The sequence below is a fragment of the Filicampus tigris genome, chromosome 16, assembly GCF_054856515.1.
Source record: "Filicampus tigris isolate MCC_2025a chromosome 16, RoL_Ftig_1.0, whole genome shotgun sequence".
Classification (NCBI taxonomy): domain Eukaryota; kingdom Metazoa; phylum Chordata; class Actinopteri; order Syngnathiformes; family Syngnathidae; genus Filicampus; species Filicampus tigris.
In genome coordinates, this window is record NC_141232.1 from 13,568,464 (window position 1) to 13,596,108 (window position 27,645).

Here is a 27,645-nt window from a genome sequence, read left to right on the forward strand (position 1 = left end):
TGATTTTCGTCTTCAAGTTTATTGAAGAACACTTTCAAGTAAATCTCATGTTTTGTTTTCATCTCTACAATTGCATGGTTATTGTAGATAACAACCATTATATATCCATGTCATAGAGAAATTACCCTCAGAGAAGGATCCCAAAAATGCCTGTGCGGTCTAGGCTGGCTCACAGAGAAAAAAAAAAAAAAAAAGATATGGAGGAACAAACAAAACAAAAGACTAACAAAAGGCATTCCATAAAAAAAGGCGGTGGGACAAAAGAAAAACAAGACACGGTGGTAATTCATGAAACGTGTTAAATGGATTTGTCTACGATATTTCCAGTTATAAGGTGATCATTTAGGAAGTCCTTACAAATGTCCTGATTGTGACTTTGTAATTCAAGTCATTAACTGAAGACAAAACAACAACAAAACCTCTCTACAAACCATGCATAACCTCAAGATAATTTAAGTACCCAACTGTGATACGTCTTTTTCAAGATGTACCTTATTGACCCCAACCCAGAGGACAGGGTGTCAATTACCATCCGGTCGAAATAATCACAAATTTGGATGGTACAGCGATCTATTCATTTTAGATCTATGTATATACTGTCGTATTAAATAGAGTCCTTACAATAATTCCTACACTGTTATAACGTTGGCCTCCTCAAAAGAAATAAAGGCAAAGTGGTTTCCAAACCTGATAAAACATTACACACACTACACATCATAAGCAGCCTTCTGGAAACAATTCATTTTTGACCAGTCCCAACATGTGCGATAAAGCACAACATTTGCAGCTGTTTTATATTAAAACAAAAACACGGAAGAAAGGAAAAAAAACCAAAAAAACAACAACAACAAAAAAATGCTGACAGTCAACAACAGTTCCAACAGTCCAGTCTATTAACAAGCAGATCTGGTCTACTCTTGACTTTGTGCATGAGCCAAAATCCCAGCATGCCACAAGTGTCCTACTGACTTCAGGAAACCGTCCACTTTTGTAGTCTTTGACAGAACGCTACAAATTCTATTTTATTCACAGCTTTGAGGAGGCTAACGTAGTGAGACATTAGCCTACCATTTCATGATCTCATGCCCAAAAAATAAATACATCTTGATTCCATTCATCACCACGCCGGATACTGTTAATGCCGCTCATTAAACCCATGACAACATTCATGGAGACGTGGCCCTGTCTGGAGTCAAGAGGCCAACAGAACAAACACGTGACAGCCTCCCTGATCATCTTTGGATTATATTAATACTTGGCCGGATTAATCGTTGTGCAGGCATATTATAAAAATATACAGTATGCATTGAATATACAATACACATGGAATACAGAGGAGTACATAAATGACAATCATATCAGGATAATTCGCATTAGAAAGCTCATGCTTATCAAAATGTGAGTCCACGTTTCTGTAAAAGGCACCGGATGTGTCAGCCTCTCCTCTGTGGTGACAAACAGAAATCCAGGAGGTCAAGAGTTATTGCTCCATGGGGAGTGTGCTTTTCTCTCTCTCTCTGTTTTTTTTTCTTTTTTTTTTTCTCCCAATCCTACGGCAAAAGGTCCAACATTCTGCCATTGTCTATCCACTGAGAAATACAAAGACCTATGTAGCAAAGGAAACATGCAGAGGACTTCCATGCCTGCCTGTTATCGCGCTCTGGTCGTGTGGCTGTGCTCGAATCTGAAATCGCTTGACTTGTTCATGTATTAGTCAGCCACACAGAGTGAGCACCTGCATGGCTACTGTGCGTGTAGAGAGACATGCGGGGCGAGCACAAAAGAATCATACAGTACATGCATTCACTATGTTCAGAGTAAAAGGTGCAATTTATGTATAGATGCCATTTTCTCGATACCGACCATTCCTCCAAGGCGTCACAGAAATACAGCCATAGCCTCATTTCCACCTCGCAGTGTGCATTTCCATCGAAACGGGTGCCAGAATATTTGAACAGAACCATCCCGCTTTTCAGTCGGTCTTAACGGTATGTTTTGGAAGTGGTCTTTTGATTGACTGGCTTCTATCCGCATTACAATGGAATGAATTGAAAGCACCATTAAAAAAAAAAAACGGAGTTATTCTTCAAATAAAATTCAAAGCTGTGTTCCTTGTTTATAGTTACTGTCAGCACACTGCACTGTGTAGTGCGCTCATTGTTTTATTTTCTTGTTTAATTAACTGGCAAATTCTGAGCTCCTGTTTCAATGCCAGTGCCTTATTGAGCAGAATAATGTGTCGTGGTGCAGCCTGGGTCGATGTAGCTCAAACTCCAATAGCTGCAAGCTTGGATTTACTGATCCAAACTATACTGTGGTACACTGCAGTATATATTGTTTGGCGGGAATGAGGCTAACGCTACCATGCTTCACAGAAATACAAAAATGAACATAGCAACATGCTGAACGCCTGGCTTGGTTTGAGATGATATATCAAAAATGAAGTTAATAATTTGAAATTCTTCCTTTGTAAAGACATCATATTGCTTGGTGAAATTGAAAAAAAAAAACAGTGAAAGAAAAAAACACCATGCTGGTGTTAAAGTAGGGCATCCAATACAAAACTTGGAGTAAAGGAAAGAAAAGACTGTTCACCCAGACTCATCTTACTTGGCCCCCAGCTTGATTCATTTCTCAGAGTAACTGAGAGACGAAACCTGGAAGAATAAAAAGCTTCCAGGGTGCACCGGTTCCTTCAGCACATTTTTATGCCACCGAGTTGCGCTGCATTGGCCGGGACAACCTTTACAGATGGTTGGCTCGATAGGCGGGTGAAGAAAAGCTCTGAGGCCTTCTCAACTGGTGATATCACCCAAGATATCATTTCAAAGACTACATTCACAGTAGAAAGGGGGGTAAAAGTAAACGCTTGCTGCTGTTGTAAGGCAGGGGGATGAAATGGTGGTGATGGAATAAAATGAAATAAAATAAAAGTTCAGGCTGGACAGTGAAGCCCAATCCAGTGAGGCAAATGATGTTTTTGGGTCTAATATGGTCTTGTTACTCAGACTGGCTAGGGCTTGAAGCGATATAAAATTAGCGCGCAAAAAGGGCTCCAAATGGACAGTTGGACGAGAGGAGCCAAATAAAAAGCTACAAATGTCTGCTATTATGTGTCTCCTGTATGATGTTGGTGTGTTTTGTTTATTTTTTCGTTGTAGTTCCAATTGGTGTGGCTTATGACGGCCACGGCTGGTGACTGGTACAAAGAGGCCACAGCAGGAAACACTGTCGATGAGGCATTATGGTGTTGTTCCTTTTTAGTTGAGGTCTGGTGTGTTTAAGACAAGAGCCCTGTCGATTCACAAACTTCGTATGCGCCTCAAGTGCTACATCTCCTGCAATTTGGACAGAGTAGAAAAGGGCCAGCAGAGTGGGGGTTTGGAACTGTTCAACTGTGGTCTTATTCAAGCATGACTAGCCTATTGCTTTCCTGTCGTTCACAGGCACTTCAGAGGATTGGGCTTTGGCTGACATGAGAGGAGACTCAACGGTGGAGATGAGGAGCTGAAACGTGAATGAAAGCAAGGGAAAAGGGAGGGCAAGATGCGGTTTAAAAATGTGCTCGTGAGCGCCGTCTCATCATCTGCAACAAAAAGCAGAAGGATGCTAATCTGGCTGTGAAAACCACTGAGGCTGCGAAGGCTGGTGCTTGATTGAGTCCCCATGACTTGTCTCCGGGTTCGAACCTGAGGACTTACAGCCCATTCTACTGGCCAACTTGAGGAAGATCGAGGGCCGAGGCTCAGGACTTGAGGGCGGAGCTGCTCCTGGATGTGCAGCTTCTCCCCCCCGTTCTTTTTCAGTCCGTGTGGTTGTTGGCATGCTTTTTCTTGTCCGAGCAGGCGGATGCCTCCACTTTTTCTTTATCTTTCTGCGCTCTGGATCCGGCCAGTACTTTGTAGCAACCTCGGGTGATCTTAAACATCCAGATAGTGTTCAAGATATCCAGGGCCACACAGGAGGTGATCCAGGCTACCTGGGCACCCAAGCCCAGGCGCTCAAAGTCTTCAGTGCCAAATGTGGCAAATACGCTTGCCCAATAGGATGGCATGACGGCAATCCGCACCAGGAAAAAGACCACCGTCATCGCGACGCCGTTTACTACCACCATCCTGTTTGAGCGCGGGTATTTTAATGCCTCGAAGAACCACCTAGAAAGACAAGAGTGGTCAGCTACATGCAAAGAAAAAGGTGCAACTAAAATAATAACCTTGAAGATTTCTTTTTAAATATTTGTCTCCTTTTGTTTCCACTTTATTACATATTGACTTTATATATTAAATGTTATATTTGTAATCCTTAACTCATTCACTGCCAGACATTTTTAGACCCTCTTTTACCCTAACCGTTGAAGAGAATTTGAAAAAAAAAAAAAGTTCCTGGGCTTGAATGGCTGGACTGTGAAAAGACAAGAAAGTTCGTCAATGGCAGTGAATGAGTTAAAAGGCACGTATGCCATATTTCTTTTTCTTCATTAAAGATAAAGGCAAGTCAAAAACTTTCTTTATAAAATATGTTCTATGCTGCCCCACCAGTCTAAATACGGTATTCTGATTAATATTGAATTTGCGGAATATAAACTAAGCAGCAAAATCCACCCGTTTTCATCCATCTCATTTTGAAACTTGCTGTCGACTGAAAATGACATCACAGTTGCTCAGGGCTCAGGTAACGACCAGTCAGGGCTCAGCTTGCGAATGTCACATGACCGGACTTTAAAAACAGGTGAGTCGACTGCTTGCCACTCAATCATAGGGCATGAAATAATACATATCCAATATAATTTATACTTTGACCCTTCAATACCATCCAATGGTTGATAATGCACAGTGTTGATGAAAGACTTATCAAGTTGGACATGAAAGACAGACCAAACAAAGGAGATAGATTGTGGAACAAAATGCCACTGATTCCACACTCCACTTTCCTTAATAACATAATATAAAGTAATCACTTTATGCCAGAGGTTATGTTGAAGACCACCATCCACAATAGACAAAACCACAATGTAGTGACAAACTATTCACATATATGTTAAAGTCTCATGCATACAGTATCCTGCAATACAAATATACTGTACACTATGTGCATGTGAGGTGCAGGTATTACTTTTGTTCACTAGGGGGTCACCATCACCATCCTCGCATGCATTGTGGTATTTGATGTAATTTCCTTTATAAAGTGGGTCTGGCCTATTAAAGTGGAAGTCAACCCAAACCTATTTTTTTCAAGAATATATTCTATGCAGAACCACTAGTTGAAACAAGGCATTCTGATTAATTTTGTGTTTGTGGAATATGAGTTATGTAGCAACTTGTGTGCAACTACTGTAAACGGTTAGAGTGCAGGTAGGTAAGGTAAAAACAATCGGCAAATATTGGCCATTTGGATCCCAATTTCACATTACTCTTGATGAAAAGCTCAATAAAAAAAAAACACATAAAGCCACTGCTACCAACTCACCTTTGATTCACAAAAGGTGTAGATAGTTCAGAAATGAGACGGAAGTTGGCAAAGTAGGGCAGCACACCGCGTGTCTGAAATGACCCAAAGAAACAGGTCATTACAAATACAAAAACAGCAAATTATTCAAAAGGGGGATTTAAAACAAATTGAGTGCTATTAGTTTAATTCACAAAGTTTTCATCCAAAAGTAAAGAGGCCTTACCAGCACATATCCATATGCATAGAGCGCCGCCAAGTGGTGACAGACAAAAAATCTATCCCCCATAGTGCTCCAATTACATGCAAGCAGCAATAAATCTAGAAAAGAAGGTGAGATATTTTAACAGAGCGGACAAAATAGCATCGTGTACCATCTCCACTACGTCAGTAGTGTTTATTGGAACTAGAAAGGTCAAATGTATTTGTGCACAAAGCAAAGCACATGCGCCTGCATTTTTTGTAGAAGACAATACTGTAATGGTGTTTTATAACATCAGTATGGATTGACATTGAGCAAGGAGAGGTTATCAAGAGTTGATAAAGCAACTCACCATACAGTAGGTAGCCACAGGTTATGGCGACATTTAATTTGACCATACTTGGGTCCCCCCTGCGGAATGGCAAAGAGCATGGTGTAAAAAAGAACAACAACACAACTGATAAGTAATCCTCTTGTGTAAAGAGAACACTTCGCACTAATGATGAAATCCCATTGAAACTATTCAACAGTGAATGTTTGCTGTTCGCAGATGACAATTACATAGACCTAAAACGAGCACCATGTTATTAAAGCGGCGATGAAGTGAAGCGGCGTATGTTAAATGATGAAATCTTTTTGCTAAGAATCTGCATCACTGACGACGGCGATGACTTTTAGGTGCCCTTGCGAATGGCATCCGTCCAAAATAACAAAGAGGCTTGCAAAGACACCTGATCCTGGTAGCAGTCACAGTCAGGTGTCGTATAGCAAATGAGTGCTTGACCGTCGGTGTAACAGAGCCCCTTATTTGCACGGACTTTAATAATATGAGCACCTGCAAAGGACGCCAGCTCATGTTCTCCCGTAGGTGACCTGATTCCTCTGCCAGTTTAAGCAATTGACACGTTTAATTTCATTGTCAAAATGTACATATTGTACAGGTAGGGTGTGGCATAGCAGAAATTGCCGATTGGATATAAATCCAGTAGGGCTCTGAGGTCTGCAGACTCGGGGTTAATTAGTGGAGCCCAGGTTTCAAAACAAACAAGACGAAGCAGCATTTAGTTGTCAAGCTGCACGCGAATGAAATAAATTGCCAACAGAAGTGAAGTCAGCCCCAAGTATAAATGCTTTTAAATCCAGGTTAAAAAACTATTCTTTTTTTTCCACATTCCTTTGGTCTTTTAAGCATTTTCAAAATCAATTTCACTATACAGTCTAAGGCTGAGCGATTCATTGCATTTGCAATATAATCGCAATTTGAGAAAATGCGATTTTGTAATCGCGAAGGCTGCGGTTTAAATGGCCATTACTTTATTGACAGCGAAGGGAAGAGGCGGACTCAGTGAACGCTAAGCTAACGCTGCCGTGCTAGCTTTCCGCTTTCTAACATCCTTCCATACAAAGTTTGAGCACACACACAGGGACGATGGTGAGCGGCTACTTGAGCCACGACAAATCAAAACTCACCTGTGCATCGTTGTTAAGAGGTCAAATATTAAGAGGATGAATTCGGGCGTATGTTTCCAACCAAAAGACAGACAAAAATGAGACGCCAGTGGTACATGAAAGAATTACTCACCAAAGGACAATTCAGCTGTATTTAGCATTTTAGTAGAATACATTTGGATTCAATCTTTAACAACAGTTTATTTTTATACTTTAATTTAGGTACGGTTGTGTTTAACGTTGTGTTAATATTGAAACTGTGGAGAAGGTTACAGTGGTTTACAATACTATAAAACCTACATTTTAGGAATTAAATCAGTCTCATTTTTATGACCACATAGGCCTACTGTGCTCCTGTACTTGATTGTTGGTCATGATGGAGAGCTGAGTATATCTTAGGTGGTATTCGGTGTAAAAACTTTGAGAACCACTGCTCTAACACATCCATCCATTTTCTGTTCCACACATTATGCTCCAAGTCACATCAGGAACGAAAGGTGGACTACACCCAGGATCAGTCACCATAAATTGCAGGGCACACAGTAATTGCGCTAAAGTCAGCTCAGTGAACCACACCACTATGAAAGCGAAATCCTAACCACTAAATATTTTTAAATTATGGGAAAATATATAGTGTGTTTCAGAGGTCTGTGTCACTTAACAAAAACTCATATCTTAGGAACTGGCAAGGGTAGCAAGATAAAACCGCCGTGAAAGGTGAAATCTTCACTTTTCTGCTGTAGTGGTCTTGTCAGGCCATTGTAACATAATCAATGCTTTTAGTTTTTGGGTAAGACGTGGTTTGCACTTATTTGGATGCTATTTACTGATAATGCTGTTCACTGGAATGAGTCGTGGTTCAACGCAGATTTTGGATGGAAATTTGGCAAGAAATGGAATAGTATTTCATTTGTATGCTGTCTCATGGAAAAAGGTCTAAAACATCTAATGCAGTGGTCTCGAACTCCGGTCCTCGAAGGGTCGCTGTCCTGCCTGTTTTCCATCTCTCCCTGCTGCAACACACCTGTTTCAAATGATCAGCTCATCAGCAAGTTCTGCAGTAGCCTGATCCTGATCCAGGTCGTTTGAATCAGGTGTGTTGGACGAGTTAACCGCTAAGACATGCAGGAGTGCAGCCCCCGAGGACTGGAGTTTGAGACCCCTGGTCTAATGGAAAAAAAAGCAAACATCCAGGGCTAAGCGAGGCCCTCTTGGTGTGAAGCGGGGCTAATGGAAAAGTGCCTTTCGAGCATTGCTCAAATTTGTCGTTCGACTATTCATGCGATGTTAAAAATAGAATTTTCACCAGATGACTTGAATAGATTTGATTTCGGGTATAATTTGGTTAACTCACCACGACATGATTGTATTCATATAATATCGTTTAATCCAGACTAAGGGGGTTCATCTGTGAATGATGATTGCTGTATGTAAAAGGGATTACAGAGGTCATGTCTCTGTAACATTATAGATTAATTAACATTGTATTTTACACTTCAATGGAAACAGCAGCAAAATATTAAACATATTTTAAACCAAAAAATAAAAACAGCAGGTGCACTAGACCCTTGAGTCATTTAAAAAAAATTGAAGAAAATAAAAAACCTCTAAAGCAGCAGCAGAGTTATAAAGACCATTAAACTAAACTATAAAATATTTTAAAAATCAAAAAGAATGTGTACTAGCGCCTGAGTTGTTTACAAAAATATAACATTAAGATTAAAAAAAAAAAAAAAAAAAACCTTTGTGAAACTGCAGCAAAGTTGTAAACAAATTAGAAAAAAATATCATAACTTAAAGAGCAGGTGCATTAGTCCCCTGAGTTGTTCACAAAATATAACAATAACTAAAACGCTCTGTAAAACATATTGCATCCGTGATTTGTCGGTGCTGTTTGGACTTCTTATCATAAGGAGTTATGCTGGCGAAGGCATCTGTGATTGTTTTTCGAGTAGATGAAGTTTCACCTCAGGTCCCACTTCTTAGTTTGAACTGCTCATACAGGGGCTTGTGACGGCGATTGCAGCAACAACGGCGAGGCACTGTTGGCAAAGGATGTTTTGTTGTTCTGAATCTTCCTTTTTATGGCCGAAATACTTTCATATTTTGGATGTTGGCTTTCTTTTGGGGACTAAATCCACTGCCGCTTTTGCCGCTGTCGTCTCCTCGCCTGTTAGTGATTTCAGAGCAGACAGCAGAGTGGAGGGGGAGGGGCCGGTGACTGATTGGCAGGAAGGAGGGGGGGGAGCGAGACAGGCTGTGTAAGAGCACGGAGTAGCTTGCTGCTTTTTTGAAGCAAAACAAAAGTTTGCATGTTCTAAGAAAAAAACAAAAAGTTAAAACATCGCACGTCCTACGATGTGACTATCGCGCATGCGCACATCGCAATTGTGATGTTCAAAAGACACATCGTGCAGGCCTAATTCAGAGTGCACTACAAACGGCGCTAGGCAACAGGCGCGCCAACTGAGCCAGTGCTGGCTGTGTGTGGAAATTAATGGGAGCAAAGCGCACTCTACCTCTCCCAACACAGCCATCCTTAGAGTCGTGCTCGACATCAGGGTGAATTTCCGAACGCGCCTCAGGTTACAATTAGTTAGCTTGCGGTCCATCTCAGAAATAGATTTGTAATAAAACAAATTTAAAAAAAACATTTTTCTCAAAGAAAAAAAAAAAAGAAAAATCTATTTTTTCTCTCTGCCCCCCCCTCCCCCACATATCAGTCAAGCCCCCCTTAACTTGGGAGAAAAAAAAAATCCTGGCACCGTACCTGCTCTTGGGGTGCATATTGAGTTCTCATTCATACATATGAAATACAAATGAAAAAGTTTCAAGTCTCTACACCCTCCCACTGACCCTTCTTATTTGTTGGTTGTCAGTCAACTATATAAGTAGTAATTAGTACCGGTACTTGAAACTGAAATTGTGGACAACATTTTTATGACAATTTGTAATTCTTGCACATTTCAAAGTCTTCTCATAAATGTCATTGTTTTGTGTTTTTTTTCCCTATCCGAGCATGTTTGGTTGTGAGCGATCCAGCAGTAGCAGGTAGAACAATGCTACTTTTGTACTATGCCTCTCAAAAATGATCCAACACAATCAGATTGGCTGAAGGATTATTGCCTCACCAATGAGGTGTTGCAAGATATTTGTCTTTACATGTGGTTAGGAAGGGGGGGGGACCACTGAGAAATCCAACCATCTAAGTCACAGACTATGTTGCAATATGCAAAGCTCAAACTCCAACACTTAATTCAAATATTTTCAAAACAAAATCGCCTTTTCCTTCGCCTCGTGAAGGGAATTAAAATCAAGGATTCCGGTTCTCAGTGCAAGAGCAGATGCAGCTTGGTTCCCCCTTTGTCCCCTCTCGTTCTTAACCAAACCCCCAGTCCCCATCACACCCAAATCCTTTTCGCCCTCTTTCACTCTATGAGCCACACTGCTCGGGGCCAACGGAGAGACAATAAGAGAGAAAGGGGTGCGCTGCATTGATTTGACAGAGATGTAGGGTGTTGCAATGGACACCGGGACAGACAAGGCTGGTAGTGGGGACACACGGGGAGAGGGTGCAGAAGATTAGGCTGCGATGCGGTTTTGCTATGAAAAGCAGCCTTGTTGTTAGGACTCGAGTGTGTGCGCTGGGAGAAGAAGTGGTGGTAAAAGAGAGGAAGGGGAACAGAGAAATAAGGCAAGGGAGAAGGAATGCGCGTTGGAAAGGAGAAATCAAATTGTAAGAATGACGGCGGTCTAAGAAAGAAAGTAATATGCATTTCTATTTTGCAAGATTCAATAATGAATGTGTTATTTACTTTGCTGAATATTTTCATAACACTTACCAGACAGGATTGGTGTTGACCGCCTCATCGAAGCATAGGATGTACAAACAAAATAATCCCACTATCAGAGCGTGAACTGTCGACACCAACCTGGGACACAACACATGCATTGCATTGGTTAAATAAATACATGAATAAATGAAAAAGTAAAAATTTAAAAAAAACATGGGAAAGAAAAACAATACGAAGACGTGGACAAGAATAGGGGATTCGCGGGAGAGATATTAATTATTTTGTAGGTGGGAAAACGTCAGGTTTCGAGGGTATTTCCAAAGACGACCTAAGGTTTTGGGGAGCTGTTGAGCCAGGCACTTCAGGCCTTAATAGGTTAAGGTGAAAATTAAAAAAAAAAAAAAATACAAAACTGAATTTATGTGTTTTTCACAGGACAGCGACAATATGCAGTATAAAAGAGAAAGGGCATATAATTAGCTAAAAGGCAACAGTCAAAAAGTTGATACTGTTCTCTTCATTAGACATGCACTTCTTTCTTTGAACACACTGCCTCCCTCCTTGCCCTTAAATCGTGATTACATAACAAACAAGTTGAACGCTGTCTGGTTATGCAATGGTTGGCCGTTATGCAGTCATCCACCAGTATTGCCCTTTAACTTGTTGTGGGCTATTAGTAAAAAGAAGCCCATGCTTTTAAATATTAACTGTGAGTATTAGTAGGAATCTAATATCATGGAGTCAATATGCAACTACACATTACAGGTTTGCCTTCTAAACTTCACCCCGATGTTTGTTACTACGGCGTTCCGATCACTGCTGTGTTTGTATAGAGTAATTCTGTTTTGACTGAGCGGTAGATCAGGCTCTCCAACAGAGCAGTTGCATCATCAAAAACAGCCTTATTTGCATTCAGAGGCCAACTCAAATACGAAAAGGTCTGAGAATCCATACAGTATTTTCATTTCTATGTTGATATTGGCTTAAAAATCTCACAAGGTCCACTTTTTTTCTGGAGCGTTTTGGCTTTTCATCTAATGCAAACAAAATGATCACCGTTTCTCAAAAACCCACATTTTCACCATGAATGTTTTTTTTCTTTGCTTTGACTTTGTGCTGATGTTATCTTTAGTTTTTGATTTTCACTCTTTGCTGAAAAGTTAAGCGACGTTTTCTATGCAGTTGACTCATGACAAAACCAATAGCACGTCCAAGTTGCGCGTATAATTTAATTATTTGGTCGCTGCAACTCACCTTGAGTTCCACTCTGTGTGCTTGGTGGGAGGCAGTAATCCATAACTCGGTGAGACGGCTGAAGAGAGCAAAGGACTGGCCACAGAGAAGAGTAGCTGGAAACCCACAAAGCTACCAGCTACCACAGTCAACTCTCTCATCTCCATCCCTCACCTAAAGACAACAGAAGGACAGAGAGATGAGGATAAAGTGGGGAGAGCAACACTCAGGGTCAATGGAGGCTTTCCAACACAGACCATCAAATTCATTCTGTCCTCAAGGAACAGATTCATGGCACAACATGAATCCAAAGACGAGGACCCATAACATAAGTGGCCTGAGAGCTTCTGACAAGCCTGGTACTTTGTGGAGGTGGAAAGAAGGCAAACAACAGAAGAGCCATTAAGAAGCCATGAGGAACAAAAACACATTGGCAGAAACAGGAAAATCGTTTTAGGGACTGTAAATAAAGTATGTCGACTGGCGTCTTGAATTAGAATTGAGAGCCACTACAAGTTGTTTCAAACACAGAGAAATTCTTGGTGCAAAAGAAAGACTGGAACGCTAAAACCTCATTTGCACCTGAAAGATTTAAAAGACTACAGAAGGTGCAAAGCGGAATACCCTTGAAGTTATACAGTTACGTACACTTGTTTGACAGTTAATAATCGTCAATATTTATTTAAAACATTGCCACTGTCGCTAATTAAGGTTTTATGATGGTCTAAGAGACAGTATTCCATTATTTTCTTTTTGGGGGGGGGGGGGGGGGGAATTCCAAATCTGAAACTGGAAGTTGACTGGGGGGCCTACAACAGATTGGGACTCACCTTACAGTATCCATCAAATACCTGAACATTCATGACAAAAAAAAAAAAAAAAAGAAAAAAAATATTTTACGTAATAAACCTTGAGTTCCAAGGGATTGTTTTCATTGCACATTGTTCCACAAAACTAGTTAGCTCGTCAAACGTCATGTTTGTGTGGGTTATATGCTATTATTATTACTCATACACAATTACATAATTTTTTTTCTCCATTTTGTTCAAGGGGAGGTCAACCCCAAAATTTTCTTTAAAATATGTTGTTCTATGCAGTCCAACTAGTCTAAACTTGATATTCTGATTAATATTGTGTTTGTGGAATATGAGTTAAGCAGTAAAATCCACCTGTTTTTGTCCATCTCAGGGGGTGGCCATTTTGTCACTTGACTATCAACTGAAAATGACATCACAGTTGCTCAGCGCTCAGGTAACGACCAATCATGGGTCAGCTTCAGAAAACAGGTGAGCCGTGATTGGTCGTTACTTGAGCCCTTAGCAACCGTCATTTTCAGTCGACAGAAAGTGACAAAATGGCCGCACCCTGAGATGGCTCAAAACGGGTGAATTTTGCTGCTTAACTCATATTCCACCAACGCAATACTAATCATAATGCCATTTTTTAGAAAAGTGAAGGTCCACTGAACATATTATTGCAAAGAATTTTGTGGTGTTGACTTCTCTTTTAACATGACAAGAAAGGGTGTTTCCTTTGATTAACCCCAAATTAAGTTAAAACGTTTTTTGTTGTATATTCCTATCATCTTTGTAATCACATTTTAGAGTACAGGCCCATGGTACTCAGAGAGCATTCACAGCATCTGAGGGATCTCATTGCTCAAAAGATAATTCAAAGATTTTTTTTCCAGTTAGGTTGTAGGTCACATGGTCAATGGTAGAAAATGTTTTGAACAGACTTATATTGGCCTCATTTGGTTTTTTTAATCACAAAAGCCTGGCACCTGAACACGGGTGTGTTGACTTGTTAATTCCACTGTACTCTTATTTAGCAATAGCCAGGCAGTACACAGTGTTGCAATGTACTGATCCATTTCACGTACACAGTATACACCATCTCAGCCTGTAATCTAATCTGTTTTCAGACTTTTTAAGGTCGTAAACCCACGTGCGGACACTGTTCTGAACTGTTCAGGGGTGGCTGGCCTTCTTCACCAGATAAAATATGTAACGGGGACGTCATCCGATGATTTGATTCTTCAACTTGGAGTAAAAGTTCAGAATTAACATGTTGCAAGTATAGTTTTCAATAAAAGGTCTATCCTTTATCAACAATTACAAAACAACTTGACCTATGCAAGTCTGGACTCTCACCCGATAAATTCTGATAAAATGAGGACCTTATGTAAGACATTTAAACCACTCAGGTTGTAAAAGATATAGAGATACAGTTACAGAAAAATAAATAAAAATGGTGACCATTATCATGTCTTTACATTGTCTTAAGAGAGTACTTACACACTGTAACATTTTAATAAGATTTTTTTTCAAACAAAATGAAAAAGATGATGAACAGAGACAATTAAAGCATTTTTTTACTCAACAGTACAAAAAAAACAAAAAAACGCAGAACAACAAAAAAAAAAGATTTGCTAAAAACTGACCCCTGAGGAATATTGAATACGAATAGTGTCAAACTCAGGTCATCGAGGGCCACTATCCTGCATGTTGTCGATATTTCCCTCCTCCAACACGCCCGATTCAAATGATCAGCTCATCAGCAAGCTCTGCAGGAGCCTGACAAGGATCCTGATCATTTGAATCAGGTGTGTTGGAGTTTGACATTTGTTCCGCTGCGTCTGATCAAGTAAATAGGCTCACCGTAATATCGCGATTCTTGATCATATAATCACCCAGCCCTACATATACGAAAGGTAATCGACGGGATTGGGGTTGCCCGAGGCTGACGTACAGTCGATTCCAAAAGGACTGGAATGGCCTTTGTTTTTGTTGTATACTGAAGATTTTGGGCCTTCAAATCAGAAGATGAATACGAGACAAAAGTTCAGAATTTCATTGAATATTTGGTAGCACAACCCTTACTTGCAATAATGGCATCAAGCTTGCGACCCATTGACTTTACCAGACAGTTCATGTAAATGTTCTATTGGGTTAAGGTTTGATGATTGACTTGGTCAGTCTAGGCCCTTTCACTTTTTCCCTCTGATGAAGTCCTTTGTTCTTCTCCCAATTACTTTGGATGCATTTTTCAGTAAATTGCTCTCTAGACTTCATAATTCATTCTGCTGCGGCCATCATGAGCTACATCATCAAAATGCAATACAACTTAATTTATACAGCGCATTTCGCAACAGCTACGGCTGTAACAAATCCCTTTACATACAACAACAACATAGCAATAATATACAAGTGAAAGCAATAAATTAACACAAAATACTATTTACAATAGACACCAAAAAACAGCAGAAAACTGTCAGTCTCACATCGACTCAAAAGCCAAAGAATACTATTCACACTCAGATTCACACCTATAATCAATTTAGAGTACCTGTATTCAGTTATCCTAAGATGCATGTTCTTGGGGTGTGGAAGCAAGCCTGCGTACCCGTAGAAAACCCAAACACACAATCATGGGTCAGCCATGCAAGCTTAATTTTAAGTAAGAAAAAATATGTACAAAAAAAAAAAATAATAATAATACAGACCTCCCCAATCCGCAGTTCAGTCAATAACCTCGAAACCACTGTATAAGGGCAGTGTGCCATATGTATGTTTAGTAATTGAATAGTAGTATTCATGGCCAGTGTCCCAATGCCCAGCCAAGATGAGACCCGACAAAAACAAAAAACAAAAAAAAACGGTGGGATGCATCAGGAAGTGCAGCTGGATGTAAACTGTCAAACAAATCGTGTGATAACTCGCTGTCGTGACCACTGATGGGACAAGCCGAGAAGTCACAACAATATGATTATATGTTTGTGTCAAACATAAGATATTGAATATTACAATAAAATTCATGGTATAAATAAAGGCCATCCCCCAAATAAACAGCTTGGCACTCAGCAGTTTAGTGAATAAACACGGAATGAGAAAAAGCTGTGCACAGCGCACAGAAGAGCTGATCACATCCCTAAAACAATGATTAACTCACATTCCCCTATTATGTCCTTTTTCTGTGTGCAGAAAAAAACCCTTAGTTCAGCCGCCATGCAGCTCATGACACTTCAGGCATGTCGACTGCTATATTTACACCAAAATGGCCTACGTCATGGATGCATACTGTAAAATAGCCTACCAGGAAACAAAGCACGAGACATTCCTTTTAAAGTACAGCGGCACTTTCACTTAGTGACTATCGGAGCTGGCAGCATTGAATTTAATGACGATTTTCCTGAGTGATTCATGGAATAATCAATAGGATAATCAATTCTCAAAAGATTCATCCGTGACAGCCCTAGTCAAAAACATTATTGCTTTGTGTGTAACAGTACAAATACACCTCAACTTACAAACTTAATTGCTTCCGTCATCCCGTTTGTAACTTGAAACGTTCGTAAATCCAGGTAATTTTATATTCTAAGTTTAATCGGTGTGTGGTGTAAAATAAATACAGTAGCTACAACGTCAAAATAAGTGAAAATATACTGCACCATGAAGAAATAACACACTAAATAAACAATGACATTAATGCAGCCGCTGTTAGAATTGTGCTTGGGAGAAGCGTTATATTTAAGCGGAACTTCAGGTTGCACACCGTTTGCTGCCGCTTTCTCCCGTGTGGAGCTAGACGTCGAGGTTTGTCTATAAAATACCACTGCTTGTATCATAAATACAGTCAAAGTTTGTGCCACGATAATCAGAAGTGTAGGTAGCCACTGTTAAAATTGTAATTGGAAAATGCATGCGTGTGTGTCTTTACAGCCATCCGTAACCTTTAACTCATTCTGATGTCTGATGAATTAAGAGTTTCGAAAAAAAAAAAAAGCAATGAGTTCCACACAGGGCCAGTGATGGTTAGGTTAAATAGCGCGATAAGCACAGCATCGATCCGTCCGCTCATCCATGCTCAGACGGTTCGCATCACGAAACATGATACGTAACTAGAGGCATATTTTCAACCCAAAAATTTGGGTGCAACTTGAAATGTTCGCAAAAAGTGTCATTCGTAACTCGGGGTTCCACTATATTTGTATTCAGTATGTCTCTCAACCATACTGTGTTCCCTCAAAAAACATATTAGATCTGGGAAGAGACGATTGCAAGGATAACGGAAATTCTGTGAATGTATTTTGTACTATTTGTAATACACATAACTGTGAACTAGAACTATTTTTACTAAATATTTGTACATGAACCTGTCATGTTCATCCTCTGTGACTTTAAAGTAAGCATGCACTTTTATTAGGGGTGTGCACCTCTGCAATTAAAGACGATTCAATATGTATCTTGCAATAGGATACCATTCAAGAAGGGTACATTTTCAAGTGGAATAATTCCATTTGGTTCGATTTAGTGGGATCGCAATTTGATTCGATATGGTACGGCTGTAGCCTTTGTCAAGTTCATTAATATGTAATATGTAAGCTCTCAAAAGTCCAAACTATTCAAGTGAATGAATTTGAAAGGAACAGCAAATCATCGGCGACATCAAACCAGTTTATACTGATTCATACCAGGTGCGTATCTCTCTCTTCAAATCGGTTTCCGTTAAACTGTGAGCTGTTGTGTTAAAAAGAAAAAAATTCCAAAGCTATTTTTGAGGAGTATATTTTATTTATTGTTCTTAACGTCTATAAGAGTGGGGCGTGACTTGGCGACAGTAGAAAATGCAGGTCTCAGGTTGACAACAGTCAAAAACTAATGGAGTAGACAACTTCAACAGGCATGAACAGCTAAAATGCCCAGAGAATGTGACAAATGACAGTAATTACACTTTGTAAAACATGTTTATAGCACATGTGCTGTTATTTTTTCTTTATCAAATACAGGGTTAGGGTTTTTATTGGGTGGAGGCAGAGACAGCCTTGACAATTCATTCCAATGGGGGAACATGATTTGACGTGGAAGTAAATTGAGTCACTGAACGAATTAAACTCAGAGGTACCACTGTAGTAAAGATGAAAAATCATAAATGGTGTAATGCGCGTAATGCGACTGAGTCCAGTTGAAGCCCTCCTCTATCGAGCTAATCGAATGCACCATTCCATGGTGAAAAGTAGCAAGCTGAACAAAAAAAAAGCAGAAGCATGCTGCATGCCTCATGTTCGCAGGAGCCACACCACCCCCAGATTCTTATTGTCTGGCAGCGGTGCACATTCGGAAGGCCACGACGATCGTATGCTGCATGCGTCTGAATAATTCATGTGCATTCTTCACCTGGCAAGCAACACGGATGCTCCTCACTGCGGCTGACAGCCCGGGTAGGAGATCCACTCCCACGTCCACATTTGACCTTGTTCCACATGGCTATCCTGCCGATGTCAGCAAATCGCCACTCGTGACATATCGACTAAACATAAATAATCGAGGTTCCATTTCCTCTGCCTCGCTGGAAATCCAACCTAGCAGCCGACCATTGCTACGCCGCACCGCCAGTGTCTCGCTGTGCCGATCGGGAGTCAAAATAATCAGCCAGCCAAATCGTACCAATGTCTACCTGCAGGGTTGAGTCGAGAAATTTGTGCTGATTCATGATTGGCAATTTGTTATTTCAGACAAATGGCTCGCGTTGAATATTATAGCGCAACACGCCGATATGAAATCATTTTCCGGCGGCGCACCTGTCATGTGCATTAGCATAATTCTTCTTCACAACTAATATTGTCTTGGCAGGTGGTGCGACTGCATATCTAAGCATTGCAGTCAATGGAGATAATGATGCAAGCAGCGGTTATGTGTTGCTGCACATCAAAACAGAACAGAGAACACGGCGTGGGGAAACCAGTCACATAGGCGCAACATAACGAGTTGCAACAAGGCACCAGCTTAAAAAGCAAATATTTTCAGCGGGTAAAGTTATTATTAATGGTAATCTATGTGTGCTCCTGCTGTTGCTGCAGCCACTGGCTAGCCGGGAGAAGCGCACAGCCGAAGATTTATACGGAAAAACATATCAAATCTGACGTGAAATAACCACGTCTGCGCTGGCACGTATTGTGTTTGACGTGGTGGTAGTAAGAGCTGCGTTACCTTTTATCCGTCGCATAGGTCTGTGGAGATCGGATAGGCTCCCGTTTGGCCGCCGTCTTGTCCACTTTCTTACAACTTGACGACAGCTAGCAAGTCGGCTAAACTACAAGCTCGCGAGCTCGCCCGTGCGACCCACAGAGAGGAGGTAAAAAAAATAAATAAATAATAAAAAAAAGCCTCCTGTGCCACGTAAACAAGTCACAGCCACCATCACAACTCGGTAGTAAAGCGTTTCCTTTCGCTACTTTCCCTTCGCTGCGATACGTTTCCAATAATGAGTTCGGCGGCGTGAAAAGTTAAAACTCGCTTTATTTTGTTGACAGGCAGGACCAGCGCGTGACGTCATAAAGTACACGCCCCCTGCGAAGGCAACGCCCTCGAGGAACAAAGGCCACAGGAATCTTTAAATTAGCAGCAATTGATACGTCTGAAAACGAATGCTGAAGCCGTTTCAGGTACATTGCCCCATATCCATTTAATCGTCCTTATCAAATACTGTATGCATCAAATATAATACAAAATAACATCAATTTGATGTATGACTTTACACTGTTATTCCTCATGGGGAAATTCAATCTGATGTACATTTGTGTTGCACACCACACAGAGAGCCAAATCACACACATGCAGGCATGCAAGAAGAGATGAAAGGGCAGCGTGAAGAGTGCTACACCCTTTGAGGTAAGGGTGGCGGTGCCTTGCTGAAGGGCACCTTGACAGTAGTCCGGAAGCAGGCAGAATAGCATCTCTCTAACAACTCATTGTCATTGCCATTTTCATTTGTCCACGGCGGCACACAAACCTCTTGCAGATCACCTGCAGCCTCCCCATGTTTGTATATAAAAATCATATAATTTAATCCTTAAACCTGTAAATTAAATGTAGGAAATACAACTTTAAACGTCAGACTGCCGTGGTCGTTCTGTGTGGTGGGTAAATCCCTAACATTGTGTCTGACCCTGTGGCCCCTCCTCTGTATAGTTTCTACACTGCTCTGTAGTACAAATTTTCTCAGTCGCTGTGGTTCATTTCTCAGATCAAAATTGAAATTTGCAAAAGAGTTAGTGCATTTCTATAAACAATTCATACAAATAGCAAAACATTGTTTCCCGTTCAAAAGCCGTTTTCTTTCTCAAAATCCTTAGTACATCACGTTTTATGTTGTTCAACTGTGACCATGAATAAATGAATACAGTGAAGCAATTACGCAATAAGTGTGTGTGTGTGTGTTTGTGTTTAAAAACTGTGCCCCTTTGACCAAACCCACTGGCCCCTCCAGTAAAATTGGTCTAAAACCAGTCTGCTGTCACATCATTGACATACTCTCGGCTTAATCATAAAACACACTTCCGTCTGATTGCTTTCCTGAGCATCTGTGAGTGAGTGACGACATCTGCAAATAGTCAAATTGATGAAATCATCATAATCTGAAAATGAAGAGTCAATGTTCAAAGAACAATTCCCTATTCCCTGTAACCACAATATGCAATTAATTTATTTAGTCACGCAAACTGCAATAGATAAAGACTGAAGAAATGTAAGCGTTGTGATAATATCAGAATACTCACAGAGGCCACTCATAACAAACCCAAATTATATCAGCATAGTGCAACCAAAACTATTTCGTCTTGCTCTCCAGGTTGCTAGTGATCCCTAAGCCACTTGGTCTATAAGCACATTTTCATTAGCTATTGTGAGATACTGCAACAGCAGAGCCATAAACTCTGCATTGACAAAGATTAAAATGTTCAGTTGTTGTAATAAATCACAGTACAGTACACAGTTTAGGTCTATGCAACGTCGTATCCAGTGAGTGTTTTATTTCCTCTCTCTGTTCTTCTCTATGACTTCCCATCTTTAAAGTGGAAGTCAACCCAAAAATGTTCTTTACAAGAATATGTTCTATGCAGGCCCACTAGTCGAAACATGGCATTCTGTTTAATATTGTATTTATGAAATATGAGTGAAGCAGTAAAATCCACCCATTTTTGTCCATCTCAAATGGCAGCCGTTTTGTCACTTCTGTCTATACTGAAAATGACATCACATTTGCTAAGGGCTCAGATAATGACCAAACATGTCTTAACTTCAGAAAAATGGTGAGACGCGATTGGTCGTTATTTTCAGTCGACAGAAGTGACAAAATGGCTGCCCCCTGAGGTGGCTGAAAATGGGTCAATTTTGCTGCTTAACTCATATACCACAAACAAAATTGTCATCATAATGCCACATTTAGACTAGTGAAGGAACATAGAATATATTATTCCAAATATTTTTTGTTGTTTTTTTCTTTTACTTCCAATAGATAAATATGCTGCAGTCAGAATGCAAAAGAACTCTGAACCTTAAAAGAAATGTGATGGGATAGTAGAATTTCAACGCTTTGCACTATATCTTGTTGGTATTTCCCATTTAGGAATCATGGCTATTTTATGCTAATTACCTATTATTGTAATTGTAAAAGCTGTATAGTCACTGATGGTGCACATCACTTGCCTGAGTTCTGTGCAGGCACAGTGGATTCTGTTCCTTGTGGCAGTGTGAGATTGTGTGTGAATAGTTGGGTGTCTGTGGTCTGCAGTTCAGGGTGTAATTTGCCTTTTGCCTATGGTCAATTGGGATAACGGGATTAGCGGAAATAAATAAATGGATGAAAATTGTAAAAATAGGCATCATTTTGAATCTTTTGTATTCCATGACTGTTGATGTTCGGAGACAACATCAAATTATTTTCTTCCCTGGAGATGCTTTCAAATTCACAAAGCTGTCTTGAGTAACTGACAAGCATGGCAAGCAGTATTGGGTTGCGATCATAACATGAGCCCAGCCATACATGACCACGTTTGATGCATGATGTCATGCATTTTGGGTGATGAGCTGTTCCCTTTTCTCCACCGTAGTTTCCTCTTCTGTAATTCTTATACAAGACGACCTTGGCTCCATTTGTCCAAAGACTGATACTCGAACATGAGGCCTTTAAAAATAATAAAATAAAATCTGACAAAGTCTAATCTGAAATCTAATGAAAAGTGTATGGCTTTTTGAAGACATTTGTAATAAATACAGAAGATAACAATTTCATTTGAGTCTTATTCTTTATTCAAACATCTGTGTGAGTAGGATCATTATTGAAGTCTATAAGTCATTTTGCAGCAACAGTTTAAGACTTGTTTGTCTGGTTCAACTGCTTACAAGATGTTGAACTCTCAGTCAGATCATGACCGTACGAGGTCTTTCACAACTTAGGTTTTGCGGATGTAAGTTTTATGTGGAGTTTTACGACACTCATTTGTCATATATAATCCACTGTGTTTTAATGGCTTTAGTTCAATCCACCATGAAAATAACAGAATATCAGATTGCACAGATTATTAAATCAGAATCTGAATCAGTGTGTAAGACAGAACGAATGTGATCCCTGTTCTAACAATGAAAATCCTCATCGCTTTATAAAACACCCTTTTCTAATTAGCGTAGCTCAGATGCCAATCAGGAAAAGGCAGAGTTAAATAATGAGACACTGGGAAAACAAACAGCAATTAATATGACAGGAGCAAGGATGCGAGTATTTTTGTCTTCCGGTGCATCAAGTTGTAAAATGCAGCAGCATTTCTGTTGTGTGCTTGCGGATCTGGTGCTTTGAAATTTCTGAATGCACACCAGGACAGCAAGTTTACGGTTTGACTCAGAGCATCCAAGTTAGCTTTTGAACAACTTGTTAATATTTGAAATATCCACAGACACCCTCTTTAACCTACACTTTGCTGTACCTATGTATACCTATATGTTGCTCTATTCAATTGTTAAAAGAACAACATTGGGCTTGTTAAACGATACTGTATTATTACATAGGTTCTCAAGTTGTGGCTGCTGCTTGACTCGTCGCCGTGCCTTAATTTGTCACTGGGTGTGTCATCAAGTTAAACAAGCAAAGTGCTAAAATGGGTCATTTACATATTGTATACCCGATGTAACGTGTCATGTTTTCAAGCATTTGTATTTAACAGACAGCTTTTTCATATCAAGGACTGTTGTTAGATCTTGCAATAATCTACAGTAGCTGTAAACAGTGTTTACAAACATATGTACAGTATATGCCTTGCTTACCGCAGCAGTCCTTTTTTTTTTACTACATTTATTTTACACTGTGATTGTGGTCACATGTAATTATTACTCTTGGAAAGACCCTTGTTTTTATAGACTGAAAGTCACCTCTGCATACTATCAATATGCTGAGCACCTCAGCGCAGACTGTCAGTGATTTTCTCCTTATCGTCTCTCTTTGTTTTCTTCAGGCCTGGTCAGCTAAACAATCACTCCACATCAGCAGCTTCTTTACACACTAACCGTTTGCAAGATGCTCGACGCTTCCATTTTACACTTTGCCTGATCTGTGAAGCCAATTCGACGTGGGCCAAATCAGAAAAAGAGCTGATGGTAGTAAAAAGGAAAAAAAGCACTTACAGGCACTGTGCAGTGTGAAACATGATTCATGCAGCTGACTCACACTTTGTGCAGTACACACTGGATGTGAATTTTGTTGTTGTTGTTAGAAATGACTCAGCTGTCATTTGTTTTGATGAGGATTATGGAGGGCCATTTGTCCAAAGAGTATATCTTTGTTACATTCAAATGTCTTAAAACAAGTGTGTTTTTAAGACCTCATTTAAAATGTGCTTAACATGCTGGGCCATTGCGTTTCATGAATCTTACCTTGATGTTAAATCAGAGCGCTAAGAATTTATGCAAGCTTATTAGGGTTGCGTCAGGAAGGGCATTCGGCGTAAAATGCTTTGCCAAATCAATGATGCGAATTGAGCGTGCACTTGATTCGCTGTGGCGATCCCTGAAGGGAAAAGCCGAAAGGATAACAACATTTTGCATCAGAAGTAAATTTAGCCTAATATATATATACTGTATATATATATATATATATATATATATATATATATATACTATGTATTGTGGCTGGTCTAGTAGCCACAAGGGGGCACTCTATTACTGTCCATTGTTCATATTAAGTAAGTATGAATGACTTTACTGTTTCAACCATGCATTCATCCATGCTATACGTCTGAATGGAAGCAGGTTGCACCAATGACCTTGCCAACATAAAGGACAAATAAAACCAAAGTTTGAATTAGAATTTTGAATCCAAGTCAATATTTATAATGCAAGTTATATTTTCAAAATATTTCAGTCGCACTCTGGGTGCGGTTATCAGTAATGTCATAGCCCACTATTAAAAATGTGCAAATATTTCTCCAGACATCTTTTATTTGACTGATTTGATTAATATACACACCCCCTCTAAACCAATTTTTAATTTACATTTCTCAGCATGGAATTTCATGTCCCAGATGACCTGTTGTGATTAACCTATAATGATTATGGTAATAAGAACAACAATGACAGTGTTGGATCAGCAGTGTAATTAAATACAGCAGGCTACTTCTTCTCACCGCAATCCCGACGGCTGTTCTCATCAAGATGTGAGGCTGCTGAGGCAGGACAGGCCCAGGCAGAGTTGTGCACAAACCTGCATGCCTGAGTCTTGGTGTCAGAGCCTTCTCTGATTGTTCTCTTTGGATACACCATAAGGTCTATGAGCGATACATTCGATTTAAAAAACAAAAAAAATTATTAATGAGATGTAAAATATTAAACTTGTGGTTTGTGGTTTGGAGCTAATCGCTATATGCGAGTTACTGGCTTTGTGGTGTAAGTTATGTAAAATACAATAGCAATGCTGAACATATCTACTGGAAAACATGACTACACTGCTTTTGATAATTTCCTCCGCACAATACACAAACAATACTTTCTTGAACTGTACCTCATGGCTACCATGTCTGCATTAAAGATGCTGAGTTTGAATCTGATCCCGAGCCTTTCTCTGTAGGGTTAGACTGTGCACTCTCTTCTACCTTTCAACACATGCATACACGTACATGTGTGCCCTGCAGTGGTGAGCCACCAAGGTCAGCAAGGCCTTCTCTGCTGGCCGAAACACTATCATAAGCACTGACCCAAATTACAACCTTTGTAATATACACAGTGTGTATATATATATATATATATATATATATATATATATATATATATAGAGAGAGAGAGAGAGAGAGAGAGAGAGAGAGAGAGAGAGAGAGAGAGAGAGAGAGAGAGAGAGAGAGAGAGAGAGAGAGAGAGAGAGAGAGAGAGAGAGAGAGAGAGGTCATTGTGTATCTCACCCAAAATACCCGTGACCCTAAACAGGATTACATTACCTTAGACCCTATAGGTTGTTCCATCCTCAGGAGGACGTAGATCTGCAGATGAGGTTTCCGTATAATTTTTTAATATGTAATTTTTACTACAGTACGTGATCATTAACCTCCCCCCAAAACAGGATCAGTAATAGAAAATAGCAGTATGGATATTTTTGGATAGTTACCCAACACATTCCAGGGAATTACCTCCACCAAGTGCTAAAGTATGATGGTGGGAGGGATTTTTTTTTTCCACCAGTCTGTTTTTGCGCCAGTTAGTTGGTAATATTATAGAGAAAGTTCATCACTGATTTCCATGAAGCTCAGTGGTTAGATGCAGAGCAACAACCCATTGCTGCGCACAAACTCAACAGCGTTTGTTTATTATTTCATAACACCTTTTGGCTTGAGATTTCAAATTTAAAATTAATCCAATTATTTGTTGAAACATTTTCTTTTCATTTCATTTCGTTTCATTTTCCAAGCAAAATTTCTTATAAATTTGAGGTTGGGGCCGCTTTGCTACTTCAAGACTTGGACTTAGATTATTTTTTTTACCACATGATAAATAAAACCATCAATTAAAAAACTGCATATTATTTTTACTTGTCTTGTCTGGTATTTACATTCTCTTGATTATCTTAAACATTAAATGGGGAAACTAAGCAAAAAAAAAAAAAATGAAGAGTTTGAGAAAAAAAAATGAAGAGTTTGAGAACAGGGCAAATTCTTTTTCCATGCCACTGTCTGTGGTACATTAATACTGTAATGCCAACAATAATAATAATAATAATAATAATAATAATAATAAAATAGTAGCATGAGTAATCCCAAGTAAAAACTCGGCTAAATAAATCTTTATCCAGGTGTCTTTGGTCAATTACAGTAATTACTAATCTCCCATGGGCCTGCTGAATAATGTTGGAATTTAGCATGTCTCTCGATGTCCAAATATTTAATTATCCCAGGAGGAGTCTAATTAGCATGCAATGCTGAAGGTACCACATAAAAAAACAGTTTTATCAGTATTAGTATTCTCAGAACAAGCATTCAACTTGCAACGTACAGCGACAGAAATGCGTAATGCTTTGATCATTTCATGTGTAGCTGTGCATCCTAGGATTCTTCTGGAAAAGATTTACTCAAGTATGATTAAAAAACAATTTGAATATTTGATTTGAAATGGTGAGAAACATTTCAAGTGGAAAGGAATGGAGGCTTATATTAAAAAATTCCCAATGCTTGAGGGAATCTCAAACGTAATCACGTCAGTGATGCAAAGCGTAGAATTAGTCGAAAAGTATTGTTGATATGAGTAATGAAAAAGTATAAACTCAGCGGGGAGCCATCTTGCAGTGTATTATTATTTTTGCTTTGCAAAGCAGAGTTGTAAGTAACAAATTACAATTTCAAATTTTATTTGAATGATTGACCAGGTGATTTGCCTTTTACTTGATTTAAACATGAAAAAAAAATGCAAAGGGTGCTACGATCATATTGTCATCTTTTTTTTTCTTAAATGCTGTGGTAGCACTTCAAGCAATTGATCCTTTATAGACTGGAAAACTAACAAGCCATATGTTTTATTTTGCATTTATTCATTTAAGCATTCTTTATTTCCATAATAGTGATGATAAAGAATAGAAAATCAAAATCAAAACATTTTAAGCAATTATACATGAACTGCTTTTGATATTAGTTGAGACCACAGCGCCGCTGGCTACAGAGTGGACTTCATGTCTCAATTAGTATACAATGACAATCATTCAGCAGTTCATTTCACGCAATCAATAGTATTATTTGCATTCAATTAATTGATTAATCAATTATTATACACATCTCAGATGACTCAGACAATAAACATACAAAGTAAATGAAGCTAGAACACTCCATAAAATGGAAGTCGTTTGAAATGAGTTATAGATATGTAATTTGCTAATGGACACAAGATGGCAGACTTGATATTCCCTAATAGCAACAAGACTTCATTTGGCCTGAGGAGGAGTATTTTTTTTCTTCTTCTTTTTGTTCTTTCCACAAATGGCTCTTCTATTCGCACAGTGAAGCAAACTATTGCAGAATTTACTAGAATAAGGAAAGTGAGCAAACAATGTTAAAACTTAAAAGTCTCAGTGGACAGAAGCTATTTCAGCAGAGCCGGAGTGTAATGTAATTTGTAGTAATGTAATGTAGCTTTGAATCTAAAGCAGTTTGACGAGGGGAGCAGTTAATGCCGGTGTGTGTGTGGGGGAGTGTGGGCGTGCGTGTGTGTGTGGGGGGGCCAG

At 39.5% G+C, this 27,645-nt stretch overlaps 1 protein-coding gene and 1 long non-coding RNA gene across 4 annotated transcripts; one reads left to right on the plus strand and one right to left on the minus strand.

Moving 5' to 3' along the window:
• On the minus strand, nucleotides 1-19,440 carry tlcd4b (TLC domain containing 4b). Of its 2 annotated transcripts, XM_086056083.1 has the most exons (8): nucleotides 19,113-19,440; nucleotides 18,300-18,579; nucleotides 12,145-12,297; nucleotides 10,939-11,028; nucleotides 6,000-6,058; nucleotides 5,672-5,766; nucleotides 5,467-5,540; nucleotides 1-4,154 (listed from the first exon to the last, which is right to left on the minus strand). In XM_086056083.1, exons 3-8 carry the CDS (start codon nucleotides 12,288-12,290, stop codon nucleotides 3,803-3,805), a joined length of 816 nt encoding a protein of 271 aa, XP_085912209.1. In that variant the 5' UTR covers nucleotides 12,291-12,297; nucleotides 18,300-18,579; nucleotides 19,113-19,440; the 3' UTR covers nucleotides 1-3,802. The 2 variants fall into 2 exon arrangements, with proteins under 2 accessions (XP_085912209.1, XP_085912208.1); XM_086056082.1 differs by lacking the exon at nucleotides 18,300-18,579.
• On the plus strand, nucleotides 18,220-24,004 carry LOC147134850 (uncharacterized). 2 transcript variants are annotated; one of them, XR_015090161.1, is made up of 4 exons: nucleotides 18,220-18,343; nucleotides 19,436-19,567; nucleotides 19,720-19,793; nucleotides 23,408-24,004. It is a non-coding gene; the product is annotated as an uncharacterized LOC147134850 (long non-coding RNA). The 2 variants fall into 2 exon arrangements; XR_015090162.1 differs by lacking the exon at nucleotides 18,220-18,343 and adding an exon at nucleotides 19,140-19,257.
• The last annotated feature ends 3,641 nt before the right edge of the window (nucleotides 24,005-27,645 follow it).

Bases quoted from the DNA above. Each gene is read 5' to 3' on its own strand.
- tlcd4b (XM_086056082.1), bottom strand. From the start codon at position 12,290: ATGGAGATGAGAGAGTTGACTGTGGTAGCTGGTAGCTTTGTGGGTTTC. The intron at 6,059-10,938 runs GTAAGTGTTATG...GCCATTCCGCAG, and splicing joins GTCAACACCAATCCTGTCTG to GGGGGACCCAAGTATGGTCA. The intron at 5,767-5,999 runs GTGAGTTGCTTT...CTTCTTTTCTAG, and splicing joins CTGTGGCTACCTACTGTATG to ATTTATTGCTGCTTGCATGT.